Raw genomic sequence first — 21,838 nt, forward strand, 5'->3', positions numbered from 1 at the left:
GTTGAAGTATTTTTCTGAATATTAAAAAACAGCGAAGATCGTGTTGCTGCCCCCAAGACGTTGCGCCCGGGGCGACGGCCCCCTTCGCCCCTCCTAGCTACGCCACTGATTCTTTTGTAACAAACATGAATTTATGTGAGATTTTATAGGTTATCATGTGATTCTCCTAATTTGGTCCTTTTTCATCAATCATCAAATTCATTGAAATTATTGCTGTGTCTGTGCAAAGAAATAATACAAATGACCGCGTTTAGCTAACAACATAAGTAGATAGTGCATACTGTTCTCATATTTTTGTAAATTAAAGAAAGATACTGATGGCTTAATATTTCTAGTATTTTTGTATGTATGTATTTAGAAAAAAATTAAAATGTTTTAATTACTTAGCATTGCTACTAATTTTGAAAGATTTTAATAACCAAAGTCTAAAATAAAAAGTTAAAAATCTTTTAATGGGCTTCATAATAAAGCGCGGAATACCCTAAGCCTTTAAGATAAGCAAAAGTTCTTAATATCTGAATTGCTAATATTACGGAAATCTATTAATTGATAGGCTTTCGCTAAGCTTTACACCTACCTAACTAATTATAAGTATTTTCTTTAAGATTTTCTTTAATATTTACATACATACATATTCGCAAATGAAGCGCAGAAAGTGCATAATGTAATCTGCATTAGGGTGCCTGCGAAGTGGACGCTCAAATGCCAATCGAGCGCAAAACTGATTTCGATCAGCGCTTATCAATTTTAGGTATCGCACAGTGAATGCAAGATTCAGCGCGTTCTTTGCTATTATACTGTCCTGTTCTGTTTCCTCGGAAGTTAGTTCGAATATAATTGTATTTAAAGTAAGATATACAGTTAATTCATGAATATTTTGTGAGAAAAATCTAAAAAATAGGGCGGAAAAAAGGGATATTTATTACATCACGATAGATGGCCTTGAAAATATTAATAGCGGATATTTAATAAATAAATTGGGAAATTTCGTTTTAAATTTGGCCTTGAAAATATTAATAGCGGATATACTAAATATTGTTCTATCACATTCATGGTAATTCCTTGTAAGCAAAATTTGAGATCACCATACCGATATACAAATGAACTACATATGTAACACGCAAGTCAGCGCCGGAAAACCCTTCAAAACAGGTTTCTCGCATTGATCAGTTTTGGCTGCAATTTTGAGCATCGTCAACTCTGCGGTGCCTGTGCTGATTTACCGCTTTCGCCAGCTATGCGCTTTGCTCGGCTTCGAACGTCTACTCTGCAGGCACACTTCAGATTGATTGTAGCGACCCAACAACTATTTATAAATGTTTAAACATGTATACCACATACCCAGCGGTACCGCCTGTACGTAGCACACAACAAAGCATTGTGAAAAGCTTTAATTACCGGCGATTAAAAAATTATTGTATTTAAGCATACCTACTAATTAATGTATGTACCTATAATACTTAAATTATTTTCATTAATAGTAATTGTATTTTAAATACGAAAAGATAGTAGCGATACATTGCGTTTGAGTAATTGTCTGTGTGGTTTCGAAGGCGAGACTGATGATGTATCCACGATATCGAGCCCGTCGGCATTGAGGCTGTGTGTATCGTAGCTTAAGTCCTGCATTGGTACAACTTCCGGCAATAAATGACGTATATGCGAGGGTGAACGACGCGCTTTGTATTGATGCCTTTCATATATATAAAAATTATAAAGGATATATAAATTAAAATGCCTTAATAATAAACAACTGCAATACGAATGTACTCACGTTTTATGACGATTTGCACTAAAACGTGCACAGCTACATGAACACATGGATGTAGTTGAGCCACTACTATTTGACTGAACTTCATGACCTTCATATCCACTTAAAATGGAGCCATTTGCTGTAATGACGTCACCTTCTAATTTAACAGCAACTTGTAAAGCCTGAAAAATGTTGACGAAACCGGGCTTATTAGTAATTAAAATTTGTGAGTATGTTTGGCATATTAGGAGAAATAAAAAAAATGTGTTTCTGAAATTTGGACAGCTTGAGCCTTTGAGACAGGGAATACAAAGTTGACCTAATTGAAAATAAAACTGTTACGATTTCTTTTTTACCTAATTACGATAAATTAAATTTTCAATTTTTCACAACTTTATTAAACACTATATTTTATATAGAATTAAATAAATTTGTGACTGATATTTTTTGAGTTGCTTTATATTCCTTGTTCAATGTTACATAGTGTTGATATTTTAAACCAGAATAAATAGAATAGTTTTTCATTGTATTTTTGAAAGGAGTTATTATGTTTATGTCGCTATAATATACAGTAATTTGTTATTTCTTCTTTCTGTTTTTGTTTTGCACATGTAGGCAGGTATAGAAATTTGAGTCTCGGGCTTAAGTAAGTATTAGAAAATATTGTATTTTTATGTTTATTGATTATTAAACAATTCTTTTAATTTTTAATTGAATACCGCAATCACCTCTTTTGTCCAAATATTGGACTTGGTTATAAACTATTGTATTGTTCGTGGTCCAATATACATTTTTGTAAAGAAAATTAAAAGAAAACAAATTTTTTTACATTTATTATCGTTTTCATTGAAATCAAAAAATAAACTTTTTAGTTTAAAAATTTAAATTGTGCAAATTCTAACGATTCGTTTAATAAAAATATTTCAATATGATCATGAAAAAACGATTTAAAGCATTGGCATGCAATAAAGTGCCAAATTTTAATAGTAGTAATGATTCATACCTGTGCATTAATGATAGATATAATTCTTTCAAAAATATAAAGCGGTAATTGAAAGTTGCAAATTAGAAAATATAAAAAATTTTAAGAAAAACTCAATTTAATTTTTTGAAAAATCACTGTATGCATTATTCTGAAAATTCCACTACTTAATTTTCTCAGAAAAAATTATTTTTTTTTTAGTTCTTGGTTAACTTTTCAATTCTGGTGTAGTGTAAATTTTCTTTGTAAGTGTTGGTGTATATGAAAGTATTTATGTAAATCGTGCATAGTAAATGAAGGATCAATTTTAATTTAATTACATGCATAAGCCTTTAATGATTTTTTTCATAGGAACTTAGTCTTTTCTATTTAACCAAAATATTAGCTCACTTAAATGAGAAGATATATGGTATGTACAACTGCGTACGAAATAACAGCAGTGGCTTGTGAAAATTATAACAATATTAGTTTTACACTTAAATAATTCTACTCATTTAATTTTTTTTTTTGCCAGAACAAGGGCCCCAATATTTTTTGATACAGTTATCACATTCTTGGAATCCCGTTATTTTTTATGCTACGTATGTATTTGTTTTTTGCTGTGATTTAAAATAGCAGTGCATAGGAAATAATCATATTGTTTCAAAGTATTTGATTGAAATGCGAAAATTTTAATTAATGTTAATTCAAAGAACACAAGATCTAACAAGTTTATCGAAGATTTGCTCGGATGTTCTGCCAAAATGATTGCGACTGCAAAACCAATTTAATCCCCCAAAAAAATTAAAGATGAGTTTAACCTTAGTGTCACTGCTTCAACAATAAGAAAATAGTTGATAGCAGCTAAACTCTATGGTAGGAACCCAAGAAAGGTGCCATTACTTAAACCCCGAACTGTGCAGGACAGAGTTCAATTTGCGGAAGAGCACCTGTATTGGTCAGTCGAAAAATGGCGCAATATATTGTAGTCCGATGAAACAAAAATTGTTTTATTTGGTTCCCGAGGACGCCGACAGTATGTACGAAGGCCAGTAAACGCTTCATTTGATCCTAAATATGTTTCACGGACGGTAAAACATGGAGGTGCCAAAATCAATGTATGGGGGTGCTTCTCTTACTATGGTACAGGTCCGTTATTTTGAATTAAAGAAAACATGGATACGAAATTGTACATTGAAATAATGGAGTAGAGTAAGCTACCACATGTTGAATGGAAAATGCCGTTGAAATGGGTCTATCAACAAGATAACCAAAATAACGACCCCAAACATACCAGCAGGTTGGCAAAAAATTGGTTTGCTCAAAATGGAGTTGAGGTTATGGGTTGACCGGCTCAGTCACCGGACCTTAATCCAATTGATATTCTTTGTGCAGAGGTCAAAGAAGTTGTAGGGAAGTGAATCCGTCAAATACGAAGCAATTATGGAGTGCTGTGGAGAAGGCGTGGAAGGCGTACTTGCCCGTGCGAATACCCGCATAATAGTTTGGTGTGGCACCAACAATTTTGCTTTTTTTAAGTCAAAGAATATAATATGATCATATAAAAAACATAATTTCACTTAATAAGAAAAGCGACAATCGTAACTGTTTTTGTTATTATGAGACTATGAATCTCCATCAAGTTTCCACCATTTTGAAATATGAAAATTACTTTTTACTCAAACGGAAAATCCCTTTTATAAAAGAACAAGTCGTAAGCTATGTATATATATAATATTTAGTTGTTATTAAATTATAGAAAATATAAGTCTTTACTGTTGTAAGAATTTATGGAAACACCTTAGAAAGAGCTTTAAATTAGTTGGTTAAACTTTTAGCAGTTTTAATTTATGCTGTTTTTTTTTAGATTATATCAACGAATTCTCTTCCCACGAGATTTAAATAAATAAAGCAATTTAAAAACCTTATGCCACACTTACTTAGCCTAATATATTTCGAATTTGCCTTTTTTTAATTTGTTCAAGTTTGAAAAAAACGTAAAGGGTTTATTTAATTCTATAGGAATTCAACATCAATAATAAAATATTAAAAGATTTCAAAGTTTTGATAGAAAAATTGTTAAAGTATCATTGAAAAATCATATTTACTAATGTATAAAAGTAAATTAGTAGTATTAAAATGATTCTGCACCTGCATAGCTTGTGCTTCATCCCTTCGTTCATCCTCCGTATTCATTGTAACAAACCGCAATACTAGCAGATTCAGCGAGGCGGCAACAATTGCCAAACCGAACAATATGAATATCAATGCGAACATCACATATTGCGGTTTGTTGTTGAGTGCATTATCTTTTTGTAAAGCTACCATATCTCCAAAACCTACATGAAAAACAAATGCATTTATACACATATGTATATGTATGTATGTATGTAAACTGATAATTTCATTTCGAAAACTTTTACAGCACATTAATGGCAGGAACACTCACCTATTGTAGTTAAAGTAATAAAGCAGTAATATACTGAATCGAAATAGCTCCAACCTTCGTAGCGTGAAAAAGCCGCAGCACCACCAGCTATCGTTAAAGAGCTCAGCGTTGTCACAACGCATATTAAATCTACTTCAGAAGCTGCAGTTCGTTTACAACGTAGTGACTTCCTCACTGCTTGTATAACATAGCTGCATTGAATAAAAAACGTAAGCAAAATGTAAAAGAAAAAATTTCACAATTATATTTGCAAATACATGGCAGATAGAAATATGCATGTTATTTGTAAATATATTTTGTATTTAATAGGCAATTAACCTGCTCAGTCTATTCACTCTTTCTCCAATACTTTGGAACATCACAAGGCCCAATGGTATCCCCACAATTGCATAGCACATTGTGAAGAGTTTGCCACCGATTGTGCTTGGCGTAGAATGGCCGTAACCGATAGTCGTCAACACTGTGGTTGCATAGTAAAATGCACCAGTGAATTTCCATTGTTGACCAGCTTTGTGTGGTTCTGACTTAAGCACAACTGTCTCCATCACTTTGAAGTCCTCTTGTGAAATATTGTATTTTCGTATAATCATATCTTCCACAGCTAAAAAGTAAGAAGCAGAATTGAAATATGGCTTTGAAAATATTATACATACTAATTTATTTAATATATTTATATATTATGTTAAAGTTTCTGGGGAACCTTCTGATGTAATTATATTTGCTTTATGCCCAAATAATCACAGAAGCTCCAACTACTCTTTTCTAAAGTCCTTTTCACGTTGTTAATCTTCTGCTGTTTATTTATACAGTTTATAATATTATCCTTGTTTCGAAAGCAAGAGCAAACTAATTCTTCCTAAATATCTAAATTTAAACTCTCCGCGTATCAAGAGTTCTTTAGTTGAAGCGAACAACCCGTAATTGTGGAAATTTAGATGAAAAAGCTTAAAGTAAGTAAATAAAAAAAAAAAAGCTTAACGTCGGTGGCACTTAAGATATAAAACCCTTCATAATTAAAAAAAAAAGTTTTATATGCAAAAACTTTATTTTGATCAGTCAGTTTGTATGACAGCGATATGATATAGTGGTCCGTTCTGAACAATTTGTTCGGAGATCGTAACGTTGTCTTGGACAAAAATATATGTCAAAATTAGATGAGACATCTCGTCAAATAAAAAAGTTTTCCATACAAGGACTTCATTATGATCAGTCAGTTTATATGGCAACTGAATACTACAGTGATCGGTTTGACAAATGAACAGCTTTTTGGAGAAAAAAGGACATGTTCAAATTTTCAGATCGATATTTCAAAAATGAAAGCTGGTCCTATTCCCTTATATACTGACAGACATGACTAAATCGATTCAGCTCGTGGCGCTATAATTAAATTATGGATCGTAAATGACCTCCATGCTCAGCCACGCATATGCGACACCTAATTAAAAACATATTCATTATGGCCTAAGTTGAAGGAAGGATTGCTTCAATTATAGATTTAATGAACTGCATCAATTCAGTCCGATTTCTGGGTTTTGTACACCTCTTGCTTGACATAATCCCATAAAAAAGTCTGGTGCAGTCAGGTCAGCTAACCTTAGGGGCCTGCGGAAAATGGAGTTTCTTGATATTAATTTGTTTTCAAATTTTCGTTGGAGCTCCACAAGAACCGGTCTGACTATATGTGAAGTTGCTCCATCTTGCTAAAAACCTAACTCTTTTGAGAAGGATACGTCTCCGGCCCAGTTCTGGATAAAAAACTCGTTCAACATCTTTGAATAACGGCGTCCATTACACCGTTTTCTTCGAAGAAGTATGGTCCGACAATACTCCTTATTGAAACTTCGCACCACACAGTGATTCATTCTGGTTTATCAAATTATTGTCTTCTTCGGCCATTTCAATAATTTTATAACAAAATTCCAGCCGAATAATGACCGTCTGCTAACTACAAATTTCGCCGATCAGTTGCGAGTCGGAACTATGGGATTTGCGTGAATTTACGATGCAACAGCCGCGATCGTTTCTTTAAAACAAATATACGGATCTCGATAATACGGTCTTCTTGCTATAATTCCAGACTTGACAAACGTGTTTACTCGAGGAAGTTCAGCCAAAATTCCGAATTCCCTCTGGACCGAAATGACGGACTGCATATCCAAGCCCTCTTTTCCGGTTTAAAAGCATTAATTTTTAAAAAATTTAATTAAGCAAATAAAAAAAGTAAGGTGATTACCCACACAAAAAAAAGTTATTACGATTTGTTTTTGTAGCACGATTCTTGCGCCGAACTGTACTATATTTTATAGGATCTACGATGTCTCCCTATGTGTGGTCGTGGCAAACTTATTAAACCCTGTTCGGGTTATCAAAACTCGGTCCTCGAGTTTTTCAAAATTGAAATATGGTGAGCTTTGTTTGCAGATTTGTTTTAAAGATTTTCTTTTGTTTAAAGAAACTGTATAACCATTAAGGCAGAAGGGCGGAAATCATTATATAATATATAAAAGGATTAGGCAACATATAAACCGATTTTATGAAAGTATTAGGTATATAAGGGTTAGAGGAAGATCTGTTCTGATTTCACCTAGTCTTGGTATTAAAGGAATGTGTAGTTATAGTATAATATGCATGTTTCCAAAACTGTAACACTGTTTATAGCAAATTTGGTCCTGTAAACCCCACGATATGGAATTTCACATACATTAAACTGGATAAAAATACCGTTACTCAACTATTAACATTTAAAAAATGTAATTCAATATAACTGTTTCTGCTTATGTTATTATATTTGCAGCATGAACGAAGGGACGTCAGACTTCCAACCAACCGTTAATTGTAAAATGCTATTACACAATGCGCATGTAAAACCAAAAACTAAACTGCCGACAATATTGGTCGATGTCACATCTAAATAAGCTTCGTATCACCGTTGGATGCCATCCTTTAAGATGTTATGTACTTTAATAATTGCCATCGATATAAATTCGTTCGTTATCAATTGACGTCAACAAAGTCAACTAACAAAATCTGTTCAAAAAGCCACTCGTACAAAAGTGCACGAGAAATTTACAAACACGTCGTACATGTAAGTGACTAGCCGGATGCATAAATGTAAATAAATGTGTGTCAATGTATTCGTAACCCTCTCATGCATGAGAGCACCTTAGCTCAAGCACATACTTTATTTAATGTGCTTCTAAAAGTGGGCCACTTGCGTTTGTCGCTTTGCCAATTTATCTATGCATGTAAACAAGCAGGATTTGTATATATATGTGTGTATGCATGGGTATGTCTGTGCATACATATGTATGTATATAGATAGTCGCGTTTTCCTACAGCTGAGCTTATTTACAGTTGCTAAGCATAAAGTTGTGACTAAAATATTAATACTCACCTTGCAGTGCTTCCCAGCGCCGCTTTTCCGTTTCCGATTCGAGCGAGTCAAATACAGCAGCGCCAACTAGTAAATATGTAAATGTGCACACGATCAAGGATATCGTGCGAACATTTTGTTTCTTCATTCTTCATTTAGGCGAAGTTTTATTTTTAGCTTCATTATCATTGCGATTATAATGAATACTTGTATTTCCTATTTGAATATTGAAAATACATTGCTTGGCACCGTCGAAACGCTGAGCGCCAAGCGCATTCAAAACCCGTAGCAATTATATGTAATATGTAAGTTTGTTTATTAGTTTTATTTGTGAGTAGCGATATATGCAAAAAATTTATAATATTGCACAGGATCTTTTTATATACTCATTGACAGCTGAATTATGTTGTTGTTATTGTGAATATAACAATTATCCGATTATGTCACTATGTGTACGAAGCTGTCTCAACAGTATGATTAAAGAATTTTCGATATTTAATGTTGAATTGTTATTAATTATTACTATCTTTTCTTCTTTTTTAATGCTTTAATTAAATATTTTTTCTTTATATCTGAATCTTGAACTATATAAATGAACCCACTTTAAACAATTTTAGTGTACAGTTTTTGGCACTTAGCTCTAGAGATTGAAAAATAAAATACTTTTGTGAACACATGTTTTTCTTTTTGCACAAGTCTTCAAGAAAAAATGCATTTTCTCATAAAAAACAATGTAAGAACTTATTTTCAATATAATCCACAAGTATAAAATAAATAATGTGTAAAAAAAATGAAGTGTATATGTAAATCCGTCGTGTAGGGGTCCGTTACGTTTACGTGAACCCTGTTGTGGCATCGAATTTATACACTTTATTTCAGTTATTCTTGACATTGCTTATAAAATTCTCTCATATCCATGTCCAATTGCCTTAAATCGTCTGATTTTCTATTTTTCAGAATCTTTTTGAGGGCTCACTTAACCTACTCGTGAGGAATAACACAACATTTGCAACTACAGAATGGATCAAATAACGTGTGATCCAAGCAGAGGTACTTTTTTAAAAGACTTTTTTGACGGATCACTCGTGAGTCGTGTCAAGTATTGTTCAGTATTGTTTGGATTTCATCCTGGAAAGACTTATGCCTGAACAACGTTTACAAATCGTTCAACTTTATTACGAAAATTCACGTTCTGTAAAGAATGTATTTCGCGCGATTTGCTCAACTTAAGGTCGACATAATCCTATTCGCAACACCGTCACCTATACTCAAACCCAGCATTCATATATAACTTGTGAAAGTACTGAATACGCTTTGCAAGTGACATCGCTTTGCTCTATGGGCTCTTGAAAAGTTCCAAGTAGATCCGATGTTTTTGAGCCAAATTTTGTTCAGCAATGAGGCCTATTTCTGGCTGAATGGGTATGTAGTAAACAATCAAAATTGCCGCATTTGGGACAAAGCAACCTAAAGAGATTCAAGAGTTGCCATTTCATTCAGAAAAAACGACGATTTGATGTGATTTGTGGGCCGGCCGAATCCATATTTTATCAAGAATGATGTAGGTGAGAATGTAACCGACAATGACGACTGTTATCGCGCCTTGATAACCTACCATTTGATGCCTGAAATGATTTAGGCGACATTTGGTTTCAACAAGACGGCGCCACGTCCCACACTTTGCATCAATCAATAGATTTATTAAGACAACACTTCGGTGAGCATGAAATATTATGCATGTGAAAGCTGTCGGCGCGATATGTGCGCATTTGTTCCCTCCAGAGAGGTGTAGCCGAGACCACCACCACACAGCAGTATTCGTCGGTGTTTAAGCGCAATCCGTAGAAGTTACTGTAACGGTTCTTGACCTCTCACAAAACTTGGCTTTACTTCAGACAAACATTTTTGTATTGGCCAGAAAGGTGATGACCAAGGTGGTATTCGCCAGGTGTGATCTACATCGACTACCTGCAGAAGGGATAAAGGTCACAAATCTTTGATAAGCCGAATTATTGACAAGTGATCAAATTTGCTCCGGTCTAGTCCATATATAATCGCGCGTGCGCAAACACTGCTTTAAAATCGTCGAAACCTGAAAACCCATAACTCGTGCAAGGCATCCATCCGAAGCTTATAACAAGTGTATGGAAAAATCTATTAAGCGTTAGCATGCTTGTATTTGCTCAGAAGTCTATTTTGAAGACGATATTAAGGGTTTACATAATCATACCAGTCCGGGTCAAACTTGATTAGGTGGTACATATGAAATCTCTTAATCTAACTATGGTAGATGGACACCATACGATATACATAGATTTAAAACTAACCGAAAATAAATGGAAAATTAATTGTAATTCATGCAATTACAAGAATCTAATATTATATTTATGTGGCGCATTTGCCTTTAAAAGAATTGAAAATAGAAAGTAATATAACTTTCGTATAACTGCCGCCCAGAAGGATAATGAAACTATTTACGTTGCACTCTACGATGACCTTGTGTTATTTTTAAGCGAATACGAGGTTAACAAAGTATACGCCTTACAAAACGCAACTAAATATACGTCACATTTATACAAATCACTTGTGCAGCTGTATGACGGCGAATTTGCCACATTGCAGCGAAGCTACGTAAAGTTTCAACACAGTTGCGCCTGATGTTTGTTAGTATTTTAGTAACGATATCACTGCTGTTAATCTTAGTGGCAAAAGGCACAGTACCAGTAGTGTCGAAATTATGTAGCCTTGCCATGTAACAGCCGTGGACCATTTTAATTATTCACACATGCATGCATGCATACATACATGTATTTACAACAAGGAAATTGTATATATTACACGCTTAATTTAATTTTTTCGCTTAACTTTTTTATTCCTTTTTATTAGAATGGATATACATACATATGTAGGTATGCATATCCGTGCACACGGTGACTTTTATTATAAAGTCGTAACGGAAATCAACCACTTAGATGTTATTAAATAGAATATATTTAAATAACAGTTTTGCGAGAAATCCTTCGAAAAGGACACCAAACCACCGAGTGCACATGTTTCCAACAAACTTTGCCACATATTTACTGCATGAGCTACTTCGCCAAATGCCTGCCTGCTTTTTGCTTGTCTGTCTGATTTCATATAGTTACAGTCACATAAACATATTGGAAACCGCACACTTGTGTACTTTATCCCGACAAACGTCTTTGAGCAAAGGACTCACGAAGGCATGGTGCCGACAATCGCATCATGTCCTTAATGGCTGAACAAATGATGAAAAGTTACTCTCTTGCCGCTGGATTTGAGTGTAAAATCTCTGCTCTCAGTAGCATCTTAGTAGCATTTGATTTGTATGGCGAAATGACAGGTATATGCATGTTTAGCACATAAACGAATACATATATACTTGTGAAGACATTTACATACATATGTACATATGTATGTATGTAGCAAAACAATAACAACAATAAGCCTAATACAATACAAATGGAATAAGCATATGTATTATAACTAGTGGGAACAACATTTTCATTTGTTGCTTTATTATTTATTTCAAAACCTTTTATTTAAAAAATAGTTGCAAAAAAAAACTTTGACTTCAGCTGCGTAGAAGCTATAATACGCTTCACAGGTGCTTTTCATATATGTATGTAGCACCAAAGGGTAGCTCTTTGTTTTGATTTCAATCGGTCAGTTTAAATAGTAGCTATATGCTAAAGTGACCCTATCTGAGCAATTGATTCGGAGATTGTGGTCTTGCCTTTGGCAATAAACTGTGTAAAATTTCGTGAAAATAATTTGTCAAATAAAATGTGTGCCTTACAAGGACTTGATTTTGATCGGTCAGTTTGTATAGCAGTTACATATAGCTGAATGCTATAGTGGTCAGATCTAAATAATATGTTCGAAGATATACATATGTATATGTTTAAAATAATCTTCACCTATTCACAACACACTTTGTAAATTTAATATTTATGCGGCTCAAATATTTGTTTTCACATGAAACTCCTAAGCAAATGGGTACATACATTTAGGCGCATGTATTTTATGTATGTGTAAAATTGCACACTACTATATATTCGTATACATTTGCATCTACTTTTGTAAAAGGATAATCCTACGCAAACTTTTAATCGGATTGCACTATACATAACCCAATTATTTTCATTAATTTTATAATTTTATTTTAAATTAATATATTTTAAAACACTTCGATTTGAAAGCAACATTTATTTCAGCTAAATTGTGCGAACACCATTTCGTAATTTTCACTTCGTTTTATTATTCGTTTGGCATGAACAAATTTGATTATGGAAGAGAACTAGATATGGTATATAGTAAAACAAAAATTTAACTCATATATAAGCCTGGACTGTCCACATTAATTAGTTGAAATTAATTTAAAAAAAATGTAACTTCGTTTGTGCTCAAAATATTTTATATATGAATAAATATTTTATTAATACTTTAGAATTTTTCTTGCCGTCGTGTCACATCGCGCCGACTATCGTTTTTACCTTTGTAAGCGTATGTCCGCGCTTTGACTACTCAAAATTACTAAATCGAATTTAATGTATGTCCTGTGAGCACAGCATACCATATTGCTCCTCGCGAATGGTGCTGTCGATGATGATGCTGTTGCTAGGAGAGCGAGATGGTCTCTTTGGCTGAATAGCAACTAAGAACAATCTGTCAAATCATTCTTCATCCCCCAAATGCTTGTTGTACACTCCGACAATTGTTTAAATTGTAAATCAATTGAGCAATGAACACTGCCGGATATGAAAAATCTTGCACCAAGTGCATTTGTTGAGTAAATAAAGAAAAACGCAAACTATTCACAGCATTTTACAAAAATGTAATTGCATATAACCGAAGAATTTGCGACAAGGAGGTATTATATACATACGTTGATCGTCATCGGAAAGAAGATAAAATAACGGCGACTCGAACTGCAGGACTATATGCATCGAGAAAATTAGAATCATTTAATAACATAACTTTTAACTCCTAACCTAGGTGCAGGTTGACACTTGAATACTAATCATAAAATGGCGCAGTTCTTCAAGAATTTTTAATAAAAAGCTCCACATATGTTATGTATATAAAAATCGAATTTCAAAACGCATACGAAAAATTGTTTGTAAAACCTTTTCATATCAGCAAAATTTTTTTTAAACTTAGCCGCGGTTATTTAAATGTACTTGCTTTTATATATGTATGTAAAAAATTTGTTGAATGCAATATTGCAAAACTAATGTGAATTTTGACAAAAGTGTTCCGTACAAATAGATTTTGTTCTATTTCAACTTCCAATTATTAATGTGAATTTAGTCTTTGGCATAAACCGTCGAAGTTGTTATCACAGTAAATTGTATATATTCGTGTAATAGATCAATGTAAATTTTAAGTTCTGTAGATGTATTAAAAAAAAATTATAGATATATAATAAAAATGTTTTAGATAAGTAATATAATCTTTAAACCCTTAAGGATCGGCTAGTATAATATTACAACCCAATAGACCTCGGCCGCTCCACGATTTAGGTATAAGTATCATATCTAAGTGTTGCCCCATACGTAGTACATTCAAAGGAACCCTTTTATTTTGCATGTGACGCACCAGGTCGCCAATTTGGGTCAGATTGTTTTGGAAGTTTCTGGAATTAATGGTGCCAAATTCCAATATCTCGTCATCTACTCTCAAACCCTGGAAGATATTAGAGTATGAATAATGGTGTTTAACGATATTATGTTTCTCATAACTTACAGCCTCTTCAGCCGGCGATCCAGGACTTATCATATTTATTTTTACTATAACTTTCTTTGGTGGCTCCACCGATGCTGACGACATGCTGGTATTTGGCACTTCATTATCATCTTCCAATCGTAAGGTGGCTGTATTGGTTGACAACAATTGTGTTTGACTTTCCGCTGCCTCGGAATGCAATTTATGCATTTGCTTTTCTATTTCTTTCATCAGTGATTTATAATCATTTTGAAGACAGATTATCTGTTGACGCGCCTGTCGCACTTGATAAACATCAATATCGTTCCGTGGAAATCCTTCTGCATCAACCAAGGGTCCATCCATCCCCACATTAGCATTCTGTAAAAATAATATATGTACATACATATATACAAACACTTTAAAATGAATAGAGTTAATAAATGAAAGATAAACTTACATTTACCAAAATATTTCCATAATCGGATATTTTCGATTCCATTGCTTCCTTTTCAGCCATAAGCTTGAGAATCAAGTCCTTAGTTGGATTCGGAACGGGAACAACCATTTTAACTAAAACCTTCTCCTTCCTTTCGGTTCTATGTAACTTCAATTAAAATTCAGTATTTAATAAATAAATTTTGAAGGAATGGATTATTTTCTTTTCTGCGTATTGTTTTCTGTGGGAAATATTTTCTTTATCGATAACTATTTGTATAATGCCTCGATTGGTCTCCACGTAGAACGTAACAGCCGTATGTATGACTACGTGATTGCAAATTAAAATGAGTGACGTCACTTAATAGTTAACTGACATAAAGAAAGGGGTTGAGCTGCGTGAATCAGCAATTGACGTCAAACTCGCAATAAAAATTCTTAAACTAGTACAAAAGAAATAAAAAGCTAAACAAATTATTTATTAATAATTCTTATATCCATTTGTACAACATACATATTTTTCAGAAAAATTACAATTTCTTCGTTTTCTGCAGACAACTTTAAGATGTAGATGTACAGCGCGCTGTCAAAACCGTAAGGCCATAAATAAATATCCCTACAAGTAGTTTACAAAACTTACGTCTAAAATTATTACATAATTTAAATGCCTTATTTTGTAAGTATTTAAATTAAAACTTGCTTGTTGACCTTGAACGTGCGGGGTATATCGCTTTCGTTCGTTGCTTCGACATCTGATAAAGAAGAAGCATTGTAGAATGCAAAATTGTATTTCCTAAATAAAATTGTGAATGTATAGCACACAGCTGATGAAAAGTGATTAAGACGCGAAAAAGGATTGCAGTTTCAAAAATTGTATATTAAGCGTAAATTTTACGAAATTTTCATCAAATTCTCTTAAGTACTTGGCGCTTTTAGATGAATTGCACAAAGTTGATAAAAAGTGATAAAACATAAAAATTTTGCATAACTAAAGAGTAATTATAAACAAACTATCTAAAATGAGTTTTCATAGTTGGCTATTACGGCGTGAAAATGGTCTCCTACGTAGTCAAGCTGATCAAGACTTTATCATGCCACAAGTTTACCAATCTATGCGTCCTTTATATCAGTGGAATGACAAATATAGCAAACCTAATAGCGAAACATTAAATGTTGGTGGCGTGTTCAATATGGAGTTCTCTCCGGAAGGGTGTGTTATTGATTATATTTTATAATAAAATGTATGTATAATAATTATTTTCATTAAAAGGGGCTTGTTGGTTGCTGCTTGTGAAAGAAAGGCTATAGTATTGTTTGATGTAGTCAGCAGACAGACCACTCAACGAATAATGGACGCGCATACGTCAAACGTAAACTGCATCAGGTAAGACATTGGTACAATTCATTTTGAAAGCTAAATTGAGAAAAAATATTTTTCAGATTCCTTAATAGTCGGCACTTCGCAACTTGCTCAGATGATACTACAGTTGCTTTATGGGATTTGCGATTCTTAAAAACTAAAATGCGCAGCCTCCAAGGACACTCAAATTGGGTGAAAAGTATAGAGTACTCGAAAAAGGATAACTTGCTAGTAACATCAGCGTTTGATGGAAGTATATTTACATGGGATATAAATTCATATACTGAACAAGGACTTATATACCAAAAAGTTTTTCATACAAGTGGCTTAATGAGATGTCGGATAACCCCTGATGGCTCAAAACTTGTATTGTGTACAACAGGCGGCTATATAATGACCATACATGATTTAGACTTAACAACTTTACACAAAGATTTGTGTGGTTTTCGAGTAAGTGAATTTCTACATTTAGACATTCGCGTAAATTTCAATATCATTATTAATTTTTTCTACAGCCAATTATATATAGACTAATGCAAATGGGAAAACAGTATATACCTCAAGCAGCCAAATTCGATCACGTGTTTTCTAAAAAACAGAAAAAGAATAGAGTGGAACTTGTTACAGATTTCCCAAAAGATAATGATGCTGAAGTTATACTCGCTTTAGAGGTACATATATTATTTTCATATATATATTGAAATATAAGTATTAACTATTTTACTTAATTAAGGTCCATCCCAAGGGACACTGTTTCCTTAGTCGAAATATAAGTTATGATGGTCTTACGGAATGGTTGACAGTGCATGATATGGAAGAGGAGTCAGATGATGTAACTGAGAGCATAAAGAAACGAACTAATGACATTAATAAACGAAAACGGAAGCGTGAACCTGATACAGATAAAGATGATAATGAAACTGAATCAAGTCAAACTGCAGCTGGAAGAAGTGAAACAAACGATGATGTAGTTTTTAGTATTAACCGTAGAACACGCGGTAATAGATTACCAACTCAGTCCCGTGGGTCAGAAGATTCACCGGCAGTCATGCCCTTTGACCAGTTTATAGCTCGTAATGCAGGTACACCATCGGGAAGTGCTGGTGCTGGTAATGCAGATAATAGTTCGAACAGTAATAATAATGCAGCAAATACATTTGTCCCAGATATTTGGGCGGCCGAGGTAACTATGCAAGATCGTGCTTCACGACAGAACCGAGATAGAGAAACCAACTCGACGAATGTCTACAACTTTGTTTATGCTATTAGCAGCGGAGTGTTGCCTGCTGGTGGATTAAACAGTGCATCGTCATCAACACTGCCTATGTCTAGAAATTCGGGATTTCGATTTATTCGAGGATTTGAAACACGCGAAAGCAGTGATGATAGTGGTTCTTCAAGTGATGAATCGACTCCTCGCATTAATTCGTCAAATGTAGCTCATCACCTACCAACCGAAATATCACCAGCAACTCCAAGAGCATCTGGTAACCAGTCTGAAGGAAAAATCTTCCAAAACCCCAAAAAGTTGACATACTATATTAAGGAATTGAACAAGGAAAAAACATTCATAAAGGAACCTTGCTTTTCATCTGATGGTCGTATTATTTGCTCACCATATGCAACAGGGGTACGACTACTCGGATTCTCTAAAGATTGCTCAGTTTATCCACATCACAGCAATTACTCCAGTTCAAAAAGACAGGCTCAGCCATTGTCAGAGATTAAGATAATTCGAGCTCATTCTGATATAGTTTTGAGTACAAGATTTAGTCCCCGTGAACCACTACTGGTCGCAGGTTGTCGTAGTGGTAAAATAGTTTGGTACCAACCAAATCTGTGAACCGTGAAATAAAACATAAACAATAAAATGTAAAATAAAAATATAACAAATTAAAATGAGGTGATTCGTATTAACCAATGTGTTTTTTATTCTTAAAAAAGTTTTGTTAAAACATTTTTATATGAAATATATATAATATAAAATTAATATATATGTGCTAAAGTAGATTGTTAATTACACTATGAATAAAAAGGAATCTTCATTAGTGTTCCATAGTTTGTGAATAATTTTATTGTAAATATTTTAAATTTAAAACAATAAAATTTTGGGAACGCTTCTGATAAATTAATACTGGAATTGCCATTTTTCTAATTTACGACTATAGCAGTAGTCTGAAATCACCCAAGCGATTACGACAAACTTTTAAAAGTAATATATTCTTTTTATAATTGAGTAACTATTAATCGTTCGTAAGATGGCATTTTCTCTTTTCTAGTCAACTTTTAGGAAAATTATTTAATATTAATATGTTGGCAACACTGTTAATGTAGAAGGTTTTTTTACTGCGACAATCCTACTGTAACAAAATTTGCGGAGTTGAATTCTTTTTAATAATCAGATAAATTCTATAAATAAGTTACTACCAGAAGAAATGGAATCACAATATGCACCATTAAGCGAAAGTTGTGCCAAGGCCCTGGCGGACAAGGCTTATGAGAAGCGTAAAGTTGCTTCACAGGAAATCGAAAAGTATTTTAAAAATGTTGTTTACACACATATAGTTATTTTTACTGAACGCTTGCTCTACCTTTTATTGCAGAATGGTGACAGAATTTAATACGAAAAATAATACGGTACAGATACGTAAACTTATAGATGTTCTCTCAAATCAATTTGCGATATCTCGTGATCCCAATCGGCGTAAAGGGGGCTTAATTGGGCTTGCTGCAACAAGCCTAGGATTAGGAAAAGTGAGTCATAATGAATATGAATAATAGTTCCCTTTACTATTAATTAACATTTTATAGGATTCCGAACGGTATGTAGGGGAACTGGTTACGCCCATTTTAAACTGTCTTAGTGATCCAGACGTTCGAGTCCGCTATTTCGCATGCGAATCCTTATACAATGTTGTTAAGGTAGCTAGAGCTGCTATTATACCATTTTTCCCAGACTTATTCTCGGCATTATCACGATTAGTGACGGATTCAGATCAAATGGTTAAAGACGGTAGTGAGTTGCTTGATCGGTTGCTTAAGGTAATCAGTGCACAATTGTATTGAAAATCTGTAATAAACAGCGAATTTGCATCATTTTAGGATATCGTAACTGAGTCTTCACAAATTTTCAATCTAGAGGCATTTATACCACTTCTTAAGGAACGTATTTACGTAAACAACTCTTTTGCAAGGCAATATGTTATATCGTGGATTTCAATTTTGAACGCAGTTCCCGAAATAAATATGTTAATATATTTAACTGACATTTTGGATGGACTTTTTACAATGTTAGAGGACAACACATTAGAAATTCAACGAATGTATGTACATATTTTCTTTAGATTATTAGGTTGTTAGTACGATTTTTTTTTTTTGTATTTTTATTAGGTGTGAAACTACTTTAAGTCAGTTTTTAAAATCCATCCGATATGATTCTACTTCGGTGCGAATGGAGGACACAATAAACATACTAATTATTCATGCTCAATCTACTAATGAACTCATTAAGGTATATAAAATGAAAAACATATTTGTTATTTTTGGTAATTATTTTAGTTATTTGTGTATATATGAATAATAGTCAATTGCTATAACATGGATACGTGAATTTGTACAAACATTTGGACCAAATGTTTTGCCGCATGCTAGTGGAATATTTACTGCGATATTACCGTGTCTAGAGTACAACGTGGAATCTAAGAAAAGTATTAACAATAATTCAATTTTTACCTTACCATTCTTTACTATAATTACAAATTCACAGATATCAAAGAATGTGCTGTTTCTGTGAACAACTCGATGATGTCATTGATTTCATCAAAGGAACACAAGTCAAAAAATATTGAAAAAATAGATTTACGTTCTGTTATGGAAGTTTTGTCGCAGTATTTAACACATAATTCGGTGCACACGAAAATTGCTGTATTGAAATGGATTCATCATCTATTTACACATTTCCCCAACGAGGTTTGTGTATAAACTCCCCATATAAACAATTTAATAAATTTTTAAATTTAGATGTCACCACATGCAAGCAGTTTAGGTGCTAATTTACTGGGCATACTATCAGATAATTCCGATGAAGTTGTATTGCAATGTCTCTCAGTTTTGGCCAAAATTTTGAATTCAACACATAATGGTGGTAAGCACTTTTGGAATTATGTTAATTTAAATACTTATCCAGCATCGCATTTTAATTTTTTCGTTCATTCGTTAAAATAGAGTCAAGAGATTTCAATAAAGCTCATTACCGAAAATTCCTTCTAAGTTTGCTCAACTTGTTTAGTGAGGAAAAGAAGTTTTTGGACAGCCGTGCCAGCCTTATAATTAGGTAATATTTTTTGTTACATGCTTCTGTTTTATTCATAATTTTACGTGATTTAATATTGTATTGCAGACAGTTGTGTGTATTGCTAAACGCTGAATATATATATCGCACGTTTTCTGAAATCATTGATGAAGAAGTTATTAAATTTGCATCAACAATGGTCCGTTTACTCAATATGATACTCTTGACATCACCTGAATTGTTTGAACTACGTAACTCGTTACGAGACATTACAAATGAACATTCCGCAAATTTATTTAAATGCCTTTACAAAAGTTGGGCACATTGTCCTGTATCCACACTATCCCTTTGTTTGTTAACCCAAAGTTATCAACATGTATCGCAATTGGTAGTATTGTTGTAAGTAAGATTGATATTTAATAAAATTTTCAGCAAGTTAGCTGAAAACGTACTAATTATATATACCTGCATACCATTCTATTTGCAATAATTTTAGCGGTGACGTAGAGATAACTTTGGATATATTGAACGAATTGGACAAACTGGTACAGCTGATAGAATCACCAATTTTTGCACGTAAGTATATTGAAGCATACTTTCACCAAGACTAACAAACAAAAATAATTTATAATTATAATTGATTCTTAATATATTTGCATTTACAGCATTGCGGCTAACTCTGGTTTCAAAATCAAATAATTGTGCAGATGCTCAACATTTGGCACATGCACTTTTTGGTATTCTTATGCTTTTGCCGCAAACCGATGCTTTCCACTTATTAAAAAACCGTTTGCAATGTGTGCCAAATTATTGGGGCCAAACACCAATGTAAGTATACACTTAATTTAAAAGCTAATGCATATTTATCATTTAATATATATCAACAGAAATGAAAATAAATCACTGCAACATCAAAGCAACATTGACTTTGAAATATTGTTGGAACATTTCAAGAAAGTCCAAAAAGCTCAACGAACCCTACGAATTCAACAGAGGAGAAATATTATTTTACCTGAAGAAACTTAGGTCACAACATGTCAATAATTCAACCAAAAAATTATTGAATTGTTTATTTTCCATCATTAATTAGGAGCAAAGACGCCTATTATTTGATATTGATGTTATTCCTCTAGAGAATGCAACAAATACATACATATGTATCCAATATTAATGTGATCATTTATGTGCACGTATGTTTTAATTTCATTATGGCTTTTAACTGTCACTATATCCTAGGTTAATCTTTATTTAAGATTTAAATATATATCTGCTAGAAAAATATACACGCATTGATATATGTAAAAAATTTTAATTTGAGTAAATAAATGTATAAATTTCTAATCATATCTAATATATGTCTATCCCTGATATGGAAATCGCCAGGTTTATTCTACAGTTTTAAAAACTTGCATGATTTATATCCAACCATTGTATACTTTTTCACGTATGTAGATGCTTGGATGACAAGGTTTGGTTTTTCTTTGTC

The 21,838-nt window shown here is 33.2% G+C and overlaps 4 protein-coding genes across 7 annotated transcripts; 2 read left to right on the plus strand and 2 right to left on the minus strand.

The window, feature by feature from the left end:
• Nucleotides 1-38: 38 nt before the first annotated feature.
• Nucleotides 39-13,277, minus strand: LOC120774849 (two pore potassium channel protein sup-9). Of its 3 annotated transcripts, none has more exons than XM_040104682.1 (8): nt 13,003-13,277; nt 8,558-9,176; nt 5,482-5,764; nt 5,164-5,354; nt 4,866-5,053; nt 2,482-2,514; nt 1,775-1,935; nt 39-1,693 (listed from the first exon to the last, which is right to left on the minus strand). In XM_040104682.1, exons 2-8 carry the CDS (start codon nt 8,682-8,684, stop codon nt 1,492-1,494), a joined length of 1,185 nt encoding a protein of 394 aa, XP_039960616.1. In that variant the 5' UTR covers nt 8,685-9,176; nt 13,003-13,277; the 3' UTR covers nt 39-1,491. The 3 variants fall into 3 exon arrangements, with proteins under 3 accessions (XP_039960616.1, XP_039960608.1, XP_039960625.1); XM_040104674.1 differs by lacking the exon at nt 13,003-13,277 and adding an exon at nt 11,438-12,720; XM_040104691.1 differs by lacking the exons at nt 2,482-2,514; nt 13,003-13,277 and adding an exon at nt 11,438-12,720.
• Nucleotides 13,278-13,523: 246 nt separating this feature from the next.
• On the minus strand, nt 13,524-14,966 carry LOC120774868 (26S proteasome non-ATPase regulatory subunit 9). 2 transcript variants are annotated; one of them, XM_040104716.1, is made up of 3 exons: nt 14,730-14,966; nt 14,306-14,644; nt 13,524-14,245 (listed from the first exon to the last, which is right to left on the minus strand). In XM_040104716.1, the coding sequence occupies exons 1-3, from the start codon at nt 14,829-14,831 to the stop codon at nt 14,024-14,026; spliced, it is 663 nt and encodes a 220-aa protein (XP_039960650.1). In that variant the 5' UTR covers nt 14,832-14,966; the 3' UTR covers nt 13,524-14,023. The 2 variants fall into 2 exon arrangements, with proteins under 2 accessions (XP_039960650.1, XP_039960638.1); XM_040104704.1 differs by having other exon boundaries at nt 14,724-14,962.
• Nucleotides 14,967-15,522: 556 nt separating this feature from the next.
• Nucleotides 15,523-17,978, plus strand: LOC120782733 (DDB1- and CUL4-associated factor 10 homolog). The gene is made up of 5 exons (XM_040115165.1): nt 15,523-15,911; nt 15,972-16,085; nt 16,142-16,511; nt 16,577-16,732; nt 16,795-17,978. Exons 1-5 carry the CDS (start codon nt 15,721-15,723, stop codon nt 17,902-17,904), a joined length of 1,941 nt encoding a protein of 646 aa, XP_039971099.1. The 5' UTR covers nt 15,523-15,720; the 3' UTR covers nt 17,905-17,978.
• Nucleotides 17,979-18,401: 423 nt separating this feature from the next.
• LOC120766182 (protein VAC14 homolog) lies at nt 18,402-21,659 on the plus strand. The gene is made up of 13 exons (XM_040091539.1): nt 18,402-18,594; nt 18,665-18,815; nt 18,873-19,103; nt 19,164-19,384; nt 19,452-19,572; nt 19,645-19,768; nt 19,828-20,030; nt 20,082-20,205; nt 20,286-20,394; nt 20,461-20,751; nt 20,849-20,928; nt 21,018-21,180; nt 21,240-21,659. The coding sequence occupies exons 1-13, from the start codon at nt 18,497-18,499 to the stop codon at nt 21,376-21,378; spliced, it is 2,055 nt and encodes a 684-aa protein (XP_039947473.1). The 5' UTR covers nt 18,402-18,496; the 3' UTR covers nt 21,379-21,659.
• The last annotated feature ends 179 nt before the right edge of the window (nt 21,660-21,838 follow it).

This window comes from Bactrocera tryoni, chromosome 1 (assembly GCF_016617805.1).
Source record: "Bactrocera tryoni isolate S06 chromosome 1, CSIRO_BtryS06_freeze2, whole genome shotgun sequence".
NCBI classification, from domain to species: Eukaryota; Metazoa; Arthropoda; class Insecta; order Diptera; family Tephritidae; genus Bactrocera; species Bactrocera tryoni.